General features: G+C 37.3%; 2 protein-coding genes across 2 annotated transcripts in view; both read right to left on the bottom strand.

Moving 5' to 3' along the window:
• Positions 1-4,452, bottom strand: part of LOC126380208 (PDF receptor-like) — a 36,369-nt gene extending 31,917 nt beyond the window's left edge. Inside the window, exons 1-3 of the mRNA XM_050029464.1 lie at positions 4,431-4,452; positions 4,054-4,164; positions 3,200-3,354 (exon numbers count right to left, since the gene is read on the bottom strand). Of these exons, the coding sequence (XP_049885421.1) occupies positions 3,200-3,354; positions 4,054-4,164; positions 4,431-4,452 (288 nt within the window). The remainder of the gene's footprint in view (positions 1-3,199; positions 3,355-4,053; positions 4,165-4,430) is intronic.
• Positions 4,453-17,117: 12,665 nt separating this feature from the next.
• Positions 17,118-19,850, bottom strand: LOC126380207 (tubulin polymerization-promoting protein homolog). The gene is made up of 3 exons (XM_050029463.1): positions 19,783-19,850; positions 18,376-18,564; positions 17,118-17,310 (listed from the first exon to the last, which is right to left on the bottom strand). Exons 1-3 carry the CDS (start codon positions 19,848-19,850, stop codon positions 17,118-17,120), a joined length of 450 nt encoding a protein of 149 aa, XP_049885420.1.
• Positions 19,851-21,977: the final 2,127 nt, after the last annotated feature.

Here is a 21,977-nt window from a genome sequence, read left to right as displayed (position 1 = left end):
ATAAGATAGGAAATAATGTATTACTCTAGTACAAAGTACAAAAATGTTTAAAAGTCAATTAAAAATTAAAAAGTCGTTTTCGATTAACGGAGTGTTGATGTAGTTGACATATACGCCGTAACTGCATCTCGCTTTGAAGTCGTCGTCATTTTTTTTGACACTATTTCATGCCATTGGTCATCATTCAGTATACTTTTCGTGTTTAAGATAAACATACTGGCGGCTTTGGGGTGGCCCACGGGCCACCCCCGCCGCACCCTAACCTACTGTTATGCCTTGTAAAAATTATAAAAAAAAGGATTATGATAATTTAAATTATGACAAAAACATTTATGCGTTTTAATAGAATCCTGTTTCAAGTAGTTAATGCCATCTGCGGCATATCTACAATAAGTCACGTCAAAAAAAGAAACTTTACGGACAGTAGGATCGTCTATATTTTTCTTTTTTTAAATTAATATCTCTTCATTCGCAGTTTTAATTATATCATATTATGAAATCCAATAATAGTCCATTGATTTACGTAGCGTGGTCACTCGACCTTCATTATTTGCCATATAACCTAAAAATAAATAAAAGTTGCTGTCTACTGTTAATACGAGTTTTTCTTTTCACTTTAGTGTCAAAACATTGCTTCAATGCACTTTTATCTTGTATTTGCTCATTATTATTCGTATTATTCGCGTTCACACAAGAATAATTATTGTCCGCCGCCATTATGCAAAACATAAACAAAGCGACACCAGCGCCACTACCGGTGGATAATGTTACTATTTTACGATATGATCGCTAACGTTTGGCCATATCATGAAGTAATCATGCATTTAGTTGGTCATATCGTTAAACGTTTTGTGTTCATTGATCTGGCCAAACCACATCATGATGTGGCCAACGAATGTTGTTCCATTTCATGAAATACGACCATTTCATGAAATGGTCGATCATTTCATGAAATGATCAATTCTATGATATGGCCACGATATATACACGATAAAGTAAAATGTAGGTATAACAAAAATTTAATGTTAATTAAAGAGCCAAAGTGCAGTCACCGAGCCCAGCATTAATTGTCATAATTAGTAAATTTATGTTTTTTGATCTATTACAGAAACGACATGTAACCAGGAGGTCTTAAGTGCAACCAGTAAATTTATTACTTTGCAAGAAACTGATTTGACCTTTGCAGCATATCGTACAATGCATTTCTGAATGCCCTTCTAAATAAAGAAAACCATATCAGACTTCAAAAGTCAGACCACAAATTGACTTGTGTTGAACAACAGGTCGCCAAGTAGTAGAATACAGAAAGTAAATAAAAGAAGTTACTTTAATGTAAAGACTATAAGTTGTAACAATCTTCCAGTTGTTCAGTAGGTAATTATAATACAAAAGATGTTATATCCTCTGTTTTCTTTTGTGAAAGAAAATGTAATTATCTTTTTAATCTTAAACTATCGTCCGATATCATGTTATCGTTGCAAAGAGGTAATTTACTTGGACGGAAATGACTTTCTCGACGACGGTATCATAGTACAAGGTTCATAAAGGCTGTTGAGAGTTTGGTATCATGTTTTAGTCTGACCGGATTAGAATTCTGCCCTTTCTAAAAGAATGTTAGCAAATCCCTGCAGTTCATAATAAGTACTGTTTACTCTGTACTTACGCGGATATTACTCGACGGAAATTCAACATAACATTAAAAAAGCCGGTCAAATGACAGTCCGCTCGCGCACCGAGGGGTCCGTACAAATTGCCGTAAATAAAACATAACACAAGTCGAAGCCGTGGGAGCCAAATTGGTAGAACGCTTGCCTCTCACTTTGAGGTCGCAGGTTCGAATCCAGCACATGTCTAAACCAATGATTGTCGAATTTGTTTTCAAATTCATATTTGGATCATCAATGATTATCACGTGCTCAGCGGTGAAGAAAAACATCGTGAGGAAACTCACATTCCCTATAAATGCATTTAAGGAGATATGTGACCTAACCTGTATTGGGCTGGTTTTCCGTTCGCGAGTTGGAAGGTCAGACAGGCAGTCGCTTCTGTAAAAAACCGGACCTGGCAAATCTTCAGGTTAGGTAAGCGGACCCTCACTATTATAACCCAAATGAAGTAGTAAGAGGTACATCCATCGCAAGATGAACTAAGTACCCATACCTCACCAACGTGATAGGTGTTGAACCGTATCGCCGTCTATAAATGGTCGAGCCAATAAATCAATAAACTCTTTGGTGCAACGGTTCCGGGGTTCGACCCGGTGCTATCGTTTGATAAGCACACCGGTGAACGTCAGGACCACAGTGACTTTTTAAAAAAAATAGATACATTACAAATGTCACATCATGAGGAGTATTAAAATGAGAGCGAGGGTTTACATGGCGGCCAGAGCAAAGCGAAGCGAGTGTTTACTTTCAGCGATAAACAACTCGTCTCCGACCGAGTTCCATATTAATATATCTAGAAAATTCGGTATAATCATAATTTACCTAACCTTGATGGTAGTACATAACATAGAGTTGATATTACCGTCACCGCTTTACCTGACTTTTTAAAATAAATAAAATAGCTTTTAGGCATGCCAAACAGTCGGAACAGCTATACCGTCGAGTAACTAGGTACTTAATATATCTACGCTTTATGAAGAAGATGAGTATTCGATTGCTTATTTTGACGACTAGACGTATATATGTCTTGAACTCTAAATTTTCCATAAGTTCTACTACTGCAGCTTCTTACAGCCTATACATAGCTAGGAAAAGAAGCTGCAAAAAAAACAAAGAAATAAATATATTCTTATACAATCAATTTTTTAATTAGGCTGCCTATTATCAATTCCAAGACAGTTAATCCCATGCCTTTATTACTTGTAAATAATTAGTAATCTTCCCTCCAGACGGCCCCTGTGGTCCAGTGGTTTGACCGTTGGGGTCACAAACCCGAGGTCCTGGGTTCAAATCCCGGTGGAGACATATCATAAAAGTCATTTTGTGACCCGTAGTTTGGTTAGGACATTACAGGCTGATCACCCGATTGTCCGAAAGTAAGATGACCCGTGCTTCGGAAAGCGTTAAGCCGTTGGTCCCGATTACTACGTACTGATGTAAGTTAGGGCCTATGGCGGCTCAATAGTAACCCTGACACCAGGGTTGATGGGGTAATCCACCTCACAACCCACAGAGAAGAATGATTGACTCACCTGCGCTTCCTCCTCACTGTCGTACACTTGGTCGAACAGTGTCTGGACGTCAGGAGGGAAACACGGGGTGTAGTTCGTCCATCCTATCGAGCTGGACTCGTTCACCTTCCGCGTCAGCCATAATCCGTTAAATCCACATTGGCGAAAGGCGAACACTGCTATAACAAAGAAAATATCAGATGGTGCAAATTTTACTAGACAGAAGATGAAGCCAAAATGGCCACGTTTGATACTTACGACTTGTTAAAAACATTATGGAACGGCTAATAGGCGGAAACAGAACAAGGGAAAGACTAAGAAGAGCTTGCACGGAACAAACGTCGAAAGTCGACATGGAGAAGACAAAGAATTGACATTGGATAGAGAAAGACAGAGAATGTAACACCGACTACTTCTCTCTTTAACTTAAGAGCATCGTGGGTCTGGAGAGAGAGATAAAATTTCAAATCGTCACCTTATAGTGAAAACCATATTAGCGCCTTTTTGAAAAACCACATTCCGATGTGATCGTCATCAACAAAACCTCAAAAAAGACAGAAAAAAATAAAAAAAGCAAAAAATTCTTAGTAACAACTGGGATTACAATTTTTTACATGGATTGCAGTTAGCATGTCTGTTGCGAGATTTCGTTGATAAAAACCACACCAGAATAAATTATTAAAAATATTCTTGGCAAACAACGTAGAAACTTTTAATGAAAATAAAAGTAAGTATGTAGAGACATAAGATTAGAGAATTAGAGAGAGAATAGGTAAAGGAGACTGTTTGAAAGATGATAATAGGAAAATAGTTGATGTAAGTCATGCTGCTGCTGAAATGAAAATGAAAGATCCTCATTGACGCTTTATACTTACACTTGACGTTACTCAGCCTTGCGGGTGGACAATGCTTGTGGACGACTTCGCCGACCGGAGTCGGGGGCCAACACAGATACGAGTCGAAGGTCGCGTTACAGTACGAAACCGCTGAAACAAACACTTCGTTCAAAAAAATAATCATAAATAAACACACGTCAAATCAAATTAAATATACTTTATTGCACAGAACTAAGCTATAAAGCAACCGGGCCTATCAACATGGACTGGTATGACAGATTTTCGAACGAGCCTCGCGCAGTAGTATGCCCGCGCGCTTTAACAAGTAGTGAGCCAATTTTGTAAAGAACTTTTGAATATATCGCGCCAATCGTCCTAATAAACGCAAGATTCGCCTAGGATCCGACTGTTTTAACCAACACCTGGCAGCCACCCCATAAGGATTTATTTTTCCAAAGGCAAAGCAAACGGAAACAGCGTATATACGTCCCACTGCTGGGCACAGGCCTCCCCTCAATCAACCGGAGGGGGTATGGAGCATACACCACTACGCTAATCCATTGCGGGTTGGTGGAGGTGCTTTTACGGCTAATAGCCGAGACCAACGGCTAAACGTGCCCTCGAAACGGAATATCTTGCTTTTTCAGACAATCAGGTGATTCAAGCCCGAACAGTCCTTACCAAACAAAGGACAGTCTCAGAAAGTGATTTGGACAATGTGCCCATCGGGAATCGAGCCCGGACCTCCAGATCGTGAGCCTAACGCTCTAACCACCAGACCATCCGACGGATGGTCGAGAACACGGCTTGGTCTGTGGATATGGCGAAGTAAAAAGGAGGGTTATTTCTTTGACCGCTATGTATGTATGTATATGTCTTAAGAGTTTGCATACCACAGCACACGACCGTAGCTATCTCATAAACAATACTATTCGAAAGAATTTCAGAGAAATATTTTCTTCTTTTATACTCTTTGAGGAGCTCGGTGGCGCAGCGGTAAACGCGCTCGGTCTGCGATTGTTGAAGTTAAGTAACTTTCGCAAAGGCCGGTCATAGGATGGGTGACCACAAAAATAAAATAAAAAAGTTTTCATCTCGAGCTCCTCCGTGCTTCGGAAGGCACGTCAAGCCGTTGGTCCCGGCTGCATTAGCAGTCGTTAATAACCATCAATCCGCACTGGGCCCGCGTGATGGTTTAAGGCCCGATCTCCCTATTCATCCATAGGGAAGGCCCGTGCCCCAGCAGTGGGGACGTTAATGGGCTGATGATGATGATACTCTTTAGAGCGCGATTTTTCCGTAGTAGCGTTTTAGTATTTAAATTATTAAGGTTCACGTTTTTAGTAAACAAATACCGCCTCTGTGTCCTTTGTTTACTATTTTTAATAGATTAAGTGCATTTATTTTGTTAGTCAACTGAATGGACATTTAATTTAAAATCTCTATTTAAGTGGCGTTAATTCAAGGAAAGAAAATGTGCAATACTTTTGTCCCAACTATATAAACGTATCAACAGGTACTGCAACTTGTCTTTTGATTACTTGTGGCCCTGCGAAACCCATTAGGGATTAAGAAAATGAGTTTAGTATGTAATGTAAAACGTTAGATTACTTGTGGTTCTCATCAAATCCATTAAAAGAGTACGGCACCCATTATAAAAAGTGCTGATTGCTAATTAGTCCTTCATAGAAAACAAATTATCGATCGAAAGTGCAGACGTACGTTGACCCCTAAATCTCGGGATAATAGGCTAGTTTCCAACTAAGTAGTCAAATCAGTTACTTTTTACTAAACGTCAAAACATGAAATTTGCTATGGAATTTTGTATGAAAAAGCACACTGTGACGTTGTAAAAAAACGTGATAAAATGTCGGACTTATTATTACGTGTTCCTTGATTAAAATTCATAAATAAGTTAAATAGTAAAAAGAAAATGTTTTTCATTAGTTTTAGATCTGTTTTTATTTAGTAATCAGAATTTCATAATTTATCTTGAACTTAGTACACGACCTAATTATATTTTTTCATCCACACGCACCTACTCGGAACAAACAGAGATCTGGCCCTGGAAATGCAGTTGACGTTTTTTTCTTAAGTTGCCAAAGCAAGATGATTCCGTGCTTTGGGGAGATACTAAGACGTTAATCCCGGAAAACACCTATCCCGCAGTGGAGCAGCGTGGTGGAGTATGTTCCATACCCCCTCCGGTTGATTGAGGTGAAGCCTGAGCGTAGTAGTGGGACGTATAGAAGGTTCTTTATGTAGAATAGAATAGAATAGAATAGAATAGAATAGAATAGAATAGAATAGAATAGAATAGAATAGAATAGAATAGAATAGAATAGAATAGAATAGAATAGAATAGAATAGAATAGAATAGAATAGAATAGAATAGAATAGAATAGAATAGAATAGAATAGAATAGAATAGAATAGAATAGAATAGAATAGAATAGAATAGAATAGAATAGAATAGAATAGAATAGAATAGAATAGAATAGAATAGAATAGAATAGAATAGAATAGAATAGAATAGAATAGAATAGAATAGAATAGAATAGAATAGAATAGAATAGAATAGAATAGAATAGAATAGAATAGAATAGAATAGAATAGAATAGAATAGAATAGAATAGAATAGAATAGAATAGAATAGAATAGAATAGAATAGAATAGAATAGAATAGAATAGAATAGAATAGAATAGAATAGAATAGAATAGAATAGAATAGAATAGAATAGAATAGAATAGAATAGAATAGAATAGAATAGAATAGAATAGAATAGAATAGAATAGAATAGAATAGAATAGAATAGAATAGAATAGAATAGAATAGAATAGAATAGAATAGAATAGAATAGAATAGAATAGAATAGAATAGAATAGAATAGAATAGAATAGAATAGAATAGAATAGAATAGAATAGAATAGAATAGAATAGAATAGAATAGAATAGAATAGAATAGAATAGAATAGAATAGAATAGAATAGAATAGAATAGAATAGAATAGAAATTGTTTATTATAAAAGGACGCCACACACAAAGACAATAACATCACAATTTTTTTTTTTTTTTTTACGAAACAATTACCAAAAGCATAGGAGGATGTTAATTACAATGATCATAAGGTGGTGGTGGACGTCCTGAGATAAAAGGGCCTCACTCAGCACAAGTCGCGGCGTGAAACACGACGCTGGTATTTTGTGTGGACCCTGTTGGGTGAGGCACGAACGTTAATAATTTATTATTATCTAAGTATTCTACTTTATTTTACGATTCAGCTAAAAATCAGCGCTCTGGAGGTAAAATCTGACATAATTTGTGTCCTTTGTGCACTTACATTTATTATGTGCGAATGTCAAATTGAAATATTGCTTTTTTAGATGAATTGCTTCGACAAGCCTTTTTAGCTCCCTTGTTGATTTTGGGTCTTCAGAGTTTTCTGAAACTCTTTATGCCAGTAATTTATGTTTTATTTGATTTGTTATGTTTTGTGATATGTTGTTGTAGGTAAATTAATACTTTACCTATCTATACAGAGTGTTAGTGACATCGTAACTAAAAAGAAGGGAGATGATTCAGCTCATTATTCCGAGTTAATATCAAGTGGAATTTTCCATCGTACGTACAGGTAGCCATACAAGTATGTATGGGTGTCAGTGACATCCTAAGGAATACTGAGAGGGGTGATTCAGAACATGATTCTGAGCAGACATCAAGTGGAATTTCCTGTCGAAAAATTCATGAAATTCTTAATTATTATCAGTTCCATACATACTTTTCCGACGGAAAATTCCACTTGATAAACTCAGTATCATGATCTGAATCAACCTTCAAAGTTTTCTTTACGACGTCACTAACACCCTGTACATGTTTACCGTGTTGATATGCCTGCCCGTCATCTAGTAGGCCATGGATTAGAACTCGTATATCGGTGCTTCTAGTGAAATTCGCTCGACCATTAGACGGCTATGCCGGTTACCACCTATTACGTAGGTCTAACAGAAAGCTCGCTGAGGTGTGGGTGGCTTAGTTAATCTTGTGATGTATGTACCTCTAACTATCCCAATAGGGACATAGTTGTGAGCTTATGTTGTATTCTCTCTCTCTCTTTATTAAGAGCTGCGCTCTTGTCGGTGGAGTAATCGCCTCCATTTTCATTACTCCATAGATAGGGCGTGTATAACGGTGGTTGCCTCAATCGGTGATGTTCTAGCTAGAGCCAAGTAAGTAGTTAATGCCATATTACAGCAAATCTACAATAAGCTACGTCAAAAAAAGTTATTTATGGACTGCTTGTGTTGTGACATTCGTAGACGAACCACATATAATACACATATAATCTTACCTGTACATATTATATCATAGGCTCCCGACTATATCCTAATTGGGATAGTCAGAGGTACATACATCGGAAAATGAGATAATGATGAAGAAGTTGATGTTGTTACCTACATCCATTAAAATAAGTTAAGTTAATAACAAAGTAGAGATTGTAGATTCCTAGCATCAACACAAACCAGCTTTATGGTTTAGTCTTGTAAAAAAGTGTTAAAAAATCTCTCCGTCGGGTTTTATAACATGCCCTAGAGGGAGAGTAACCAGTTAAACGCATTCTATGTTTTATTATTCACTTCCAGTTCAGCATTGAATATAAAAAAGAAACGAGTTACGTGGGTGCTGATTTTCCTGAAAGCAAAACCATTTACTTTGTTGCATGTCTTCACAGTTAGTTTTTAATAACATGAAGTACCTGCATTTTTTTACTTCAATTAAAATTACAATCTAGGCTTTTGACGGTCCACCGGACTCCCGTGTTGCTTTATGCATTTTGACTAATGAGTAACTTAAATTTAACTTGAGCTTGGAGGATTGGTTTCTTAAGTCTAAGTATATATCGTGGCTGATTTTGCAAACTGACGTAACTGCAATATTTTTCTAAAAAATGTGTCCTATTGATAATATCAAAAGTTGCAAATCAGATTCGAGTTGCAAACGTGTTATCTGAGGAATGTCACGGGCGGACAAAAGATACCTACAGAACCGGACCTAATACACTCCCCTGTGGCACTCCAGTTTTAATTTCTATAAGTTCTGATTACTTACTCGAGTAACGATCATCATCTTATCTTACCCTAAACATTTTTTTGTGTTAGATAAGACTGCACGATATCTAAAAACTGCCTGGGACGCATATTTATTTGCTTATGTAGTTGTCTTTTATACCACACCTTGTCAAATGCTTGAGCTACATCTATAAAAAAATTACTTACAACAAACATTACTTTCTTCTAATAATGTATTTTCTACAACTATTCTGGTTTCTCAGCTCGAATTGCTCGGATTAACATCCTTTTTCTTTGATGTCAGCATATCAGAACTCAGGTCTCAGGACAACTTTTAAATAATTTAGACGTGGCTGGCAACAATGAGATCGCTATATGATGTTGTTTTAACATCGGTACTGGTAACTTTCTAAGAACATTAGCAACTTTCCACATGCCAGGTACATAATATCTAAGTATTGAAAGTTTCACAATAAGTTTACGTGGAAGATTTTGATGCATGTCTCCTATTATTCTATCGTTGATTGAGGGGAGGCCTGTGTCCAGCAGTGGGGCGTATATAGTATGTTAATGTTATTTGTGATGACCAGAGTGTTCTCCATTGGCACCTATATAAATTAATTAGAGATACACGGCCCTCGGCCGCACGAGCACGTATACCGCACGAATATACTTGTGCAGTCGTGCACGTCTACCGCACCGCACGTAATTTGATTCTGTGAATTTCCATGTTGTTGCCTGTATGGTAAAAAGCATAACAAGTAACCCTATAACGCCACCGAGGGAACAAATAAATACCTATTTCCATGCGAGTTGATTGCGCCCATTGTTACATCGTAGTGCAATAATATATGTCGCCGCGTTACCAACCCGCTATTGATTATGAATTATTAATAAACTGCAATTAAGATCACTTCCCCTCTGACCTTTAGTAAACATACCCAGCACTGTTACATCTGTGTGGGTGTGTGGGTTTCACCCACAGCACGGAAAAGGTCGGTTGCTCATGCTTTGTGTGGGAAGCCAGCACGGAAAGGCGACACGGGAGCCGTTCCAGACCGAACCTTTAGTAATGTTTGTATGCACGTGCTCGCATATTAATCCGCCGTAGCGAGGGCCCACAGCATCGCCTCTGAGTGTATTGGAAACTATTAATAGCAGTTAATTTAACTAAAACACCAGGCAGATTCGAATCGGACTCGCTTTAAATTATGCTTTGTGTTATATACTAGCAGGTATGTAAATAATTCTTAACAGAATTGAATCATCGCCGTTCACACTTTGATATTTTCATAGATGCATATAAGTTAAATGCACGCGTTCCCATGGAAGGTTCATGATGGACAGATGACAGAGGGATAACGAAAATAAATGATTATACGATTGTATAAAGGTGGATTAAAACCAAACGAACTCATTTATCCCCATTCCACTTTTTTTGACGTGACTTATTGTAGTTTTGCCGCGAATGGCACTAACTACTTGGCTGGACAAATGGGGAGCGCTGACGGCTCTCAGCCGGGATGAAAATTTGTTGAAAATAAGGATAAAACTGCATATTTCTCCAATCAGTGTTGCTACTGTTGAAAGTTCTTAAACTACAGTTCCCCATACCATTTGAGTAAACAAACATATTGCTTTGGTTATATTTTTCCACCATAACCCTTTGCGCAGCGTTTATGCAAAAAAAAAACTTAGAAAAACTTATTTTCAATCAAAGCTGCCTATTTCCAAGTAGCTACTTTTCTTTTTCAGAGCTCTCACCCGGTACAAAATTTAAGACAACATTCCTGAAGGTGCCCAGTTGGACGTAACCTCGGCTCAGGGCGTCGTCTGAGAGGATAATGTTTGAAAGAATTAATCAATCCCAGTGGGTCGATAGTGATAAGCGCTGAATGAGAGAAATCGTCGACCACGCCAGCGGGGTTGGGATCGAGGTTAGCCGGTGAACACAAAAAGCCAAAATACTATTAGTATTAACAGTTCTATTCTAAAATCCTATAATTTACCATTCTAAGTCGTGGCCTCGTGGGTCGATAAAACTATGTATATTATGTCAGTAAGTAAGTACTTATGACAATTTTCCGTCGAAATTCCATATTCAAATTCAAATATATCTTTATTGACTAGGTAACATTTTGTTAGAATGCACTAACCCGCTATTATTATACTTGTACAAAATTTTCCTGTACCCAAAGGTTGCCTGGAAGAAATTGCTGCATGAGCAATAAGGCCGCCTGTTGTGCTTTTCTGTATATGTTGTCCTTATCTCTGTATTTTGTGTCCATTGTGCTCAATAAAGTATTTTATCTATTTATCTATCTAACATAATTACACCTTGAATCGTCAATTTTTACATAACGAACATCTCATCCGCCTAAAGCTCTGAAGCTTCTCACACCCTGTATAGACGTTCTTAAAAAAATAATACACAAATCCCTCAGTATCAAATCGATACGTCAACATTGGAGTAGGTTCAAAACCAATTCCTAGATTGTTTACGTGGTTAGTTGGTTTGTTAGCTGCATACAAGTGTAGTAAAGCTTGTGAAGCTAATAAAAGCGAGTTAGAAAACTGTGTAAGTGGTAAACATTGAATTCTATACCCGGCGCGCAACAAGTAGGGGAGGGGAAGCAAGGAGAGCTAACAATTTCCAGGAAATTGATTATACTTACAGGCTGTTAGTGACACCGTGCCGAACATTGAGAAGGATGATTCTGAGTTGATACCAAGTGGCATCATCCTCCTCAGTATTCGTTACGATGTCTTTGACACCCCACACAAGTAGTACGGTCACGAGTACTAATATGTATACACTTTGAATCCATGTCTCATTATCTTTTTTGACAAATTAAGCCGTAGGTCTCATTAACTGCTAAATAAGATAGTGCGACGAGTCCTCTTTGCCGACACGGCAGCTAAGCTCGAGGGCATGCTCCAAGACCTGAGCACAGCAAGCCTTGAGATTGGACTCAGTATGAACCGAGCCAAAACCAAGCTAATGACCAACGGCACAAAACGTAAGGTATTGGTCGATGGGCAGGAGATAGAATACGTTGATGAGTACATCTACTTGGGCCAGATAGTCTCCTTCCAGAGCAGGCAAGAACGAGAAATCGAGCGCCGTATAGATAATGCCTGGAAGAGCTTCTGGTCGATGAAACATCTCCTGAAAGGGGATCTTCCCCTTTCACTGAAACGCAAACTTATCGACGTGTGCATCCTGCCAATCCTTACTTACGGTGCCCAAACGTGGTCGCTTACTGAGGCTCAAAAGGCCAAGGTCGGGGTTTGTCAAAGAGCAATGGAGCGCAGCATACTAGGTGTAAAACGAATTGATCGAGTTAAAAACACTGTGCTGCGCTCAAAAACCGGTATAGCTGATGTTGGCAGGAAGACCGCCAGGCTAAAGTGGGACTGGGCTGGACACGTGTGCCGCATGCATCCGGAACGATGGACAAAGATCATCACGCACTGGGTACCACAGGACGGACACCGTAGACGTGGTAGACCCCGGAAACGATGGCGCGATGATCTCGACGGTTATCGAAAAGACTGGATAGAGCTCGCACAGAACCGGGATACTTGGAAGAATATGGGGGAGGCCTTTGCTCAGCAGTGGGATCATATAGGCTAATAATAATAATAAGATAGTGCGATATGGTTCTAAAGAGGGTACATGATATTGCTCTTGACGACAGGTAGCCGTTTGGGTACTTATGGGTGTTAGTGACACCGTAACTAAACCTTTCGGGGATGATCCAGACCATGATTCTGAGTTGATATCAAGTGGAATTTTCCGTCGGAAAATTCATGATGATTTTTGTGCTTTTTTAGTTATTTTCAGTTCCTTATTTTTACGATGGAAAATTTTACTTGACTTCATCTCATCAGATTTCTGAAATGCGAGATGAAATGAAGAGACTTCATTACGACTTCATTAGACGAACCGACCACATTATCCTGTAATATAGTTGATAGTTGTATTAAAAGAAAATTGTATCTTATTTTATTATATCTAAGTAATTTGATTTAATTCGAAAGATTAATTTACATTAATTTAAGGATTTGACATTGTTTTATATGAATAGCATTACATGTTTCAAGCATAATCGATTTGGGATTTTACCTATAGTGATAATGTGTTTGTGATCTTAGTGAATAAATAAATCTCAGAATTATAGTGTGAATTATCCCTCAATGTTTTCGTTACGGCGTTACTAACTGCACTAACTGCTCCCATTTCTGCAACCCCCTGGTGTATTTCTTATACGACTTTGTACATTGCGAGCCATGAGCCGAATTGGAGTAGAGTTTACGCGTTTAGTACGTCGGTGAGGACATGTTGAAGTAGCATTTCAAAATACGCTTCCCGACATGATGTAAGTCGTGTATGTCTTATGTATATCCAGAATGTGTTCTGGTCCTATCCAAAAAGTGTACGGTCACGAGCATTAATATGTATACACTTTGGTACCATGTCACATTAACTTTTTTGAGAAATTGAACTGTAAGTCTCACTAAATGTCAAATATGTTAGTGAGACAGAGTCCTAAAGTGGGTACATTATATTGCTCATGACTGCATGTGTAGTATATGTCAGCAGGTGTACCTCTGCCTACCTCTTCGGGTGTATAAGCGTGACGTTACATAGGTCCGTGTTGCTCTATGGTGACATTATGTTTCTTATCCCAGGTAGAGAGGTCTTTGGAAAATATTTGAAACTTTTGATTGACCAACAAGACTGTAATCTAAACTATTAGAATTATGTACGCTGTAAAGTTTGCTTTAAACGATATAGTATGTGAAAACATTTTAATTGTAAACTTTTCCCCTCACCTCACAAACAAAGCTTCAGCCCGCCCTGCGTCCGCGCCAAAGCGAATCATTTTAGCAGAGCATATCACTATCAGTAATGTGTTATTCTAATTTTCAAGCTACTTATAGGCTTTATTGTAAAGTTACATTAAATTCATTCAGAATTAATTAGTAACAATCATCTATTTAAACATTCGCGTTTATAACGGTATTAGCAGGAAGAAATAATAATAGAAAATTCAAATAAAAGTCGTAAAATTAAATATAATTACATTCATAAAAACAACATTTTAAGTAAATCTAAAAACAAATTTAAATAATGGTACGAAATAAACTTAATCAAAATTAAAATTAATATTAGAAAACTAAATGTTTCTAAAGGTAAAATAATGTATAATCTATACTTATAATAAATCTGTAGAGAGGTCAATTCTGTACATTAAATATTTTTTCAAAATAACTATCAGGGGGTGATAAGTGATCGATACTGATGCCAAAAATGCAATCAGTAAAATTTTTGTCTGTCTGTCTGTCTGTCTGTCTGTCTGTCTGTCTGTCTGTCTGTCTGTCTGTCTGTCTGTATGTTCCTTATAGAAACAAAAACTACTGGACGGATTTTAATGAAACTTGGTACAATTATTCTTCACACTCCTGGACAGGTCATAGTATACTTTTCATCACGCTACAATCAATAGGAGCAGAGTAGTGAAGGGAAATCCTTTTGTATGAAAAATCTAAACCACTCAAGTTAGACGTTTGAAATTTGGCATGCAGGTACCTTAGATACCGTAGAGGTGCACTAAGAAAGGAATTCCCGAAATTCCTACGGGAACGGGAATTAGCGGGAAAATCCTTTTGTATGAAAAATCTAAACCACTCAAGTTAGACATTTGAAATTTGGCATGCAGGTACCTTAGATAACGTAGAGGTGCACTAAGAAAGGAATTCCCGAAATTCCCACGGGAACGGGAATTAGCGGAAAAATATTTTTGTATGAAAAATCTAAACCATTCAAGTTAGATGTTTGAAATTTGTCATGCAGGTACCTTAGATACCGTAGAGGTGTACTAAGAAAGGAATTCCCGAAATTCCCACGGGAACGGGAATTAGCGGGAAAATCCTTTTGTATGAAAAATCTAAACCACTCAAGTTAGACATTTGAAATTTAGCATGCAGATACCTTAGGTACCGTGGAGGTGCACTAAGAAAGGAATTCCCGAAATTCTCACGAGAACGGGAATTAGCGGGAAAATCCTTTTGTATGAAAAATCTAAACCATTCAAGTTAGACGTTTGAAATTTGTCATGCAGGTACCTTAGGTACCGTGGAGGTGCACTAAGAAAGGAATTCCCGAAATTCCCACGGGAACGGGAATTAACGGGAAAATCCTTTTGTATGAAAAATCTAAACCATTCAAGTAAGATGTTTAAAATTTGGCACGCAGGTACCTTGGACACCGTAGAGGTGTACTAAGAAAGGAATTCCCGAAATTCCCACGGGAACGGGAATTAGCGGGAAAATCCTTTTGTATGAAAAATCTAAACCACTCAAGTTAGACGTTTGAAATTTGGCATGCAGGTACTTTAGTAAACTTAAAGCTTAGTTGCAACAGGATATTACAAAATTCCCACGGGAACGGTAGTTAGCGGGAAAAAAACATTTGTATGAAAAAATCAAATCTAAATAAAAGGAGAAACTGACTGACTCAGTGACTGACATATCAACGCATAGCCTGAACGGCTAAATGTAGGCATTTGAAATTTGGAAGGGACATAGCTTAGGTACCGTAGAGGTGCACTAAGAAAGGAATTCCCGGAATTCCCACGGGAACGGAAATTAGCGGGAAAATCCTTTTGTATGAAAAATCTAAACCGCTTAAGTTAGACGCTTGAAATTTGGCATGCAGGTACCTTAGTTAACTTAAACCTTAGTTGCAACAGGATATTGCAAAATTCCCACGGAAACGGGAGTTAACGGGAAAAAAACATTTGTATGAAAAAATCGAAACCGCGTAAGATAGATGTTTTCAATTCAATTCAATTAAATTATTTATTGCATTCCATGTAGTACAATGGGGTGTTACATAGGCATAGGAACTAAAACATGGACCCTGTAGGGCACAGCAACGTTGAAGGGAAGAGAGGAAGTGTGTATTAAAATTAAAACTCAATGAACAATCAATTAAAAAAAAATCAATTCAATCAATTGATTCAATCTAGCATGCATGCATACCTTAGTAAATATAAAGTTTATTTTTGGCTGTATTTTGAAAAATGGGAGTTATTGGGAAAAAAATTGTATGAAAAAATCTAAACTGCATAAGTTAAATGCTTGAAATTTGATATGCACTCCCACACACACAAAGATCTCTCTCTTATATAACACGCCACGCGGACGAAGTCGCGGGCAAAAGCTAGTTTAAGAAATATTAATAACAATAAATTAAATTGAAATTAAATATAATGCTAGCAAAATGGATTCTTTGAAAAAACAAACAGTGAACACGTTTTGTTTTGATTATTTTCTGAAATATTATCTGGTTAAGTACAAAAGAGAATGGGCAACTTGCTATCAACTAGCCACATGTCAAAACATATTTTGTTAACCTTCTTCATTTTTTATATGACGACAAGTGTTATTAAAATTTAATAAAAATTCTTATTTTTGTTTAAAAATCCAATCGGACCAGATAAATGTCGCAGGTGACAATTAAGTTTCAATTATTATTTTTTACACTATCTTTTTTATTCCCTCAATTTTAATTGCAATTTTTTTGCCCCTAATACCATTCGTTATTAGATTAATAATCTCCATGGAAGAAGGCGTTGGTGTTGAGTAGGTAGACCAATTTATACAGGGTGTTAGTGACATAGTAAAGAAAACTTTGAGAGATGATTTAGACCATGATTCTGAGTTGATATCAAGTGGAATTCCATCGCAAAACGCAAATTGAAAATCATTTAAAAATAAAAAAGCATGAATTTCGACGGAAAATTACACTTGATATTAACTTAAAATCTATCAGTATTCGTTGTAGTAGCCGTTGGTTCCGGTTACTACTTACTGATGTAAGTATGTAGTCGTTATATGAGCAATTAGCATTGTCAGGTGCCTTTGACGGCTAAGTAATAATCCTGACATGATAAGAAGAAGACTAACAAACACCCTGTTTACATTATGCTCGTTCTCTTTTACAGATCTTTCATTTTCAACAGTGGCTTAGAACATAACGGATTTCTCCTTCTTCTTGTAATTGGCGAAGAAGTTTCGATACTGTGGTATGTCCACCGGCTTCTCTCCTGGTAGACCACAAACAGTTAACATATCCTTCACTCTTTCCACGTCAAGCTCTTTTTTCATACAAAGCACATCGATGTAGTCCAACCACTCATTCCAGGTGATTTCAGTTTTGCTGGAATATTAAAAATAGTTCTTAAGAATGATGAAGTTACTCGTTAAATGTAAAATGTATATGTATGTTGTTAGAAAAAGAAAACTTTCAGAACGTTCTAGATGCATGACTGATAATGAATAAACGTGTGGGAGGGAAGTACTAATGAGGGACTATCCAATATAATGAGAACGTAGCGTAGTATATATATATATATATATATATATTACCTGCTTTCTCATTGCTCGGATACATAATTAAGTAGGTACATATTTGAAATGAAAACTATTGAAAATTGGAATTTTATAATTTTTAATTTGAAAATTAAAGTTATGAATTAAGTTTGGAATTCAAATTCTAATCAAAAGCTAGCAGTGTAAAACTCGATAACTAAGAAGAAGAAATAGTTAAGACGTAGATTAAGTAACTACTTAATAATACTTATTTCTAATGTCTACAATAGATTCACAAGTATCAAAAACTAAGCTTACTTATAAGTAAGGACGGAGCAGAGGCGGGGGCCACTGCCTTTAACTATTAATATCTCCGGCGTTAGATCAGATATTGGAAAACGGATTTCAGATTCATGAAGAGAAAAAAGTAAATATGGGGTGAATCTATTGGCATAAACCGGGCACAACTTTTGATATTAATTATCTGAGATTCAAACACGAATTCAAATTCGTTGGAGTAAAAAAAAAACATATTTTATATTGACTTTCAGACAATGAGTTCATCGGAAAATAATGCATGGTGTATGTGTATCATCATCATCGGCCCATTAACGTCCCCACTGCTGGGGCACGGGCCTTCCCTATGGATGGATAGGGAGATCGGGCCTTAAACCATCACGCGGGCCCAGTGGTTATTAACGACTGCTAATGCAGCCGGGACCAACGGCTTAACGTGCTTACGGAGGAGCTCGAGATGAAAACTTTTTATTTTTATTTCTGTGGTTACTTATCCTATGACCGGCCTTTGTGAAAGTTGCTTAACTTTAACAATCGCAGACCAAGCGCGTTAACCGCTGCGGTACCGAGCACCTATGTGTATGTATGTGTGTATAATGAGTTTTAAAAAAGTTACTTGTATCTGCTAAAGAATATATGTCCTGTGTCGACCATGGTAAGAATTTTGTCATCCAGGATTGTAGCTTGGCGCATCCAGTAGTCGGAATTGGACAATGTAATGGTCGTGCCGTCTCTGTTCTTGTCACCCATTTTGGCGAAAGAGAAGAACTGGGAATCAAGGGTCGCGCCGGGTTCGTCATCGGCCCTGTTGAGTCAGACATGTACTTTTACAGTCATATTTAAATCGATAATACTAGTTATTACAGAAGCGTGTACCGCTGGACCGATTTAGATAAAATTTTGTAAGAAGTTTGAGATCCAGGGAAAAATATCAGGATTGTTTTGCGTGAGTTTTACAATCCTGCCTCCGAATTTTCGAAAAACGAAATATAATCTTTTCACGGTTAAGAATTGGGTAAATATCTAGTTATTTATGAGGAAAATATAAATAATACTGTTTTTTTTTTGAGTTTCGCGTTTGTGTTAGATACTTTCTGTAACATTTACGACTAACTTTGGAGATGGTTACGAGTATACTAAATTTAATTCAAAATAGGATTAGTAATTTTATATACTTACATTTTAACACTCTGTAAATTTCGCTTTACAAAAATCCAAAATAAAATAAAACAAACACCTTAAAAGAGTTGTATAATAATTGATGTTGTCATTGACAAAATACGTCAATGGTTGCTAGGATTCAAATGTACTGGTTGCTAAGATAATAATAATAAACATATTTTTTTTCCTTTTGCCTATTTGTGTCAGGCTAAGATCGTAAGACCATGCTGCCTAGTCTTCAGCAAATAAAAATAAAAAAGAATTATTGGATTGGATCATAGAGCATTATTGAAGAAAAAATAATTTTGTGTTATTTTATCGTGTTTTTTTTTTATTTTTGATATGATGAAGAAATTAATAAAAATACCACTCATTATTTTATTGTATTTAGAAAAAAGAGAATAAAACACTGAAGACATTTTGCTATTTGACTCGAAGAAAGAATACACTTGGGACTAGGCACTATAGCCTGATGACCTTAGCCTGTTCCATATCATGGAAAAAATAATAAAAAACGGGTCAAGTGTAAGCTATGAAAGATACTTCCGATATTTTTTAAATGAATTGTTGTTTCATTTTCTATATACGAATCCACTTTTAACGTTCATCAATGACTTGGAAATAAATTGTATTTTTAGATTTCACAGTGTAGCTACCTTTCTTGTGAATTCCGGCCAAGTAATTAATGCCATCTGCGGCAAATCTAAAAAAAGTCACATTAAGAAACAAAATTGTGACTAATTTTACATCTAGGAACCTATTTTATAATAAGATTAGTTGTAATGTAATTGAATGTTTCTATGGGTATACGCCTGCTAATAAATTAGTATTTATTTAATTACTAAGATGTAGTGCTACCTACTGTTTTTCTGCAAGTAGCCCGCAAGCAATGTCTATGTCCTTTACTTCATTACCTAATTCATTCTTCATTACATAATCTCTGAGACTCACGGTCGCGCGGCTGGGGAGAACAAAACCTGGCCGAAACCTAAATGACATTATATACGTCCCATTGTTTGACGCAGACCTCCCCACATTCAACCGGAGGGGTATGGAGCATACTCCACTACGCCACCACGTTGCTTCAGTGCGGGTTGGTGGCGACTGCGGTTTGGTGGCAAGTAACATTCATTTTGATGTACGGTCACGAGCATTAATATGTCTACACTTGGTACCATGTCACATTAACTTTTTTGACAAATTGAACTGTAAGTCTCACTAAATTTCAAATATGTTAATGCGACAGAGTCCTAGAGTGGGTACATTATATTGCTCATGACTGTACAGAACCACTTTAGAACCTGTTGCATTATCATATTTGACATTGTAAAGTGTATCATCATCACCAGCCCATTAACGTCCCCACTGCTGGGGCACGGGCCTTCCCTATGGATGGATAGGGAGATCGGGCCTTAAACCACCACGCGGGCCCAGTGCGGATTGGTGTATAAGTACATATTAATACTCGTGACTGTCCTATTCACGGGAGCATCAAAGTAGATTATTATCTTCTAAATATAATAAAAGGAGAAACTGACTGACTCACTGACTGACATATCAACGCACAGCCTAAACGGCTAAACGTAGGCACTTGAAATTTGGAAGGGACATAGCTTAGGTCCCGTAGAGGTGCACTATGAAAGGAATTCCCGAACTTACCATGGGAACGGGAATTAGCGGCAAATCCTTTTGTATGAAAAATCTAAACCGCTTAAGTTAGACGCTTGAAATTGGGCATGCAGATACCTTAGTAAACTTAAAGCTTAGTCGGAAAAGGATCTTGGCAAAATTCCCACGGGAACGGGAGTTAGCGGGAAAAAAACATTTGTATGAAAAAATCTAAACAGCCTAAGTTAGATGCATGATGCACTCCCACACACAAAGATCTCTCTTTTATAACACGCCACGCGGACGAAGTCGCGGGCAAAAGCTAGTGTACTATAACGGGTAAAAGTCTACTACTTGTATCTGTCTACTACCTACTATAATGTATAGTTTACAATACATACTTCACCAAAAAACCTTTAACCGTTTCTTTTGGAGCCGTGGTCAAGTGGTGATTACTTTTCCTGTCAACCGAGGGGATTTGAAGGACGTCAAAAATTCAAAATTCCTTTTTTTTCAACGTTTTATCTTAATAAGAAGGTGGAAGGTGCTGTGCTGCGTCGGCGGTTTTGCCAGTCAAGTTGGATGGCTTTGAAGAGCTGAACGACGCCCTATTTGTTGCGACCTTTCGCAAAGAAAAAGTGAATTATCATCTTGATACTTTGAGAAAGTTCTTTATTTATTTATTTTTTTAATTAAAATGGGTTTTACTCTTGACTTCGTTCATCCACGAGGAGAAGAAGAGGTCGACGTTGGAAAGAGCTTACCCAGAAAATGCCTATTCACCCGTGATTTAAAGGACCCCAGGTTATAAGACTCAGGAAACACCGACGCCGGCAGCCCATTCCATTCCTTGACTGTGCACATTATGAAGGATGAAGCGAAGCGCTTGGTGCGGTTTAGTGGTATGGAAAGTTCTTTATTCGATTATTTGGAATTTGTATCTACTCCAACAGTTGTAATTGTAGATATCTACTAAACATACAATGACCCGATTATTCTAGCCATAGAGGCTCGCGACACCAAACACCCCGATACCGACCCCGCCGGCGTGGTTGAAGATTTCCGTGGATAAAGATAAAAAAGTAACATCAGTAAGTAGTAAACGCGACCAACGGATTAACGTGCCTTCCGAAGCACGGATCATCTTTCTTTCGGACAATCAGGTGATTAGCCTGTAATGTCCTACTTATAACCAAACTAGGGATCACGAAGTGATTTTCGTGATGTGTCCCCACCGGGATTCACTCAAACCACTGGACCATTGAGCCACCATAGGTCCTTGACATGACTCACGTAACGACTACGTATTTGCGTACTACGTATCACAAATGATATCGGGTTCTTACCGCGTTAATCAGGAAATCAGAAATCAGAATCATTTATTCAACGTAATTATCTTGGATAAACTTGTTGAAGGTCAATGTGACATTTTTGAATTTACGTCTTTTC

This window comes from Pectinophora gossypiella, chromosome Z, assembly GCF_024362695.1.
Source record: "Pectinophora gossypiella chromosome Z, ilPecGoss1.1, whole genome shotgun sequence".
NCBI classification, from domain to species: domain Eukaryota; kingdom Metazoa; phylum Arthropoda; class Insecta; order Lepidoptera; family Gelechiidae; genus Pectinophora; species Pectinophora gossypiella.
This window is presented reverse-complemented; position numbering and strand designations above follow the sequence as displayed.

Coding starts and splice junctions, on each gene's coding strand:
- LOC126380207 (XM_050029463.1), bottom strand. CDS start 19,850: ATGAAGAATGAATTAGGTAATGAAGTAAAGGACATAGACATTGCTTGC. Junction 18,565..19,782: donor GGGCTACTTGCAGAAAAACA/GTAGGTAGCACT, acceptor CTGACTCAACAG/GGCCGATGACGAACCCGGCG. Junction 17,311..18,375: donor ATATTCTTTAGCAGATACAA/GTAACTTTTTTA, acceptor TTAATATTCCAG/CAAAACTGAAATCACCTGGA.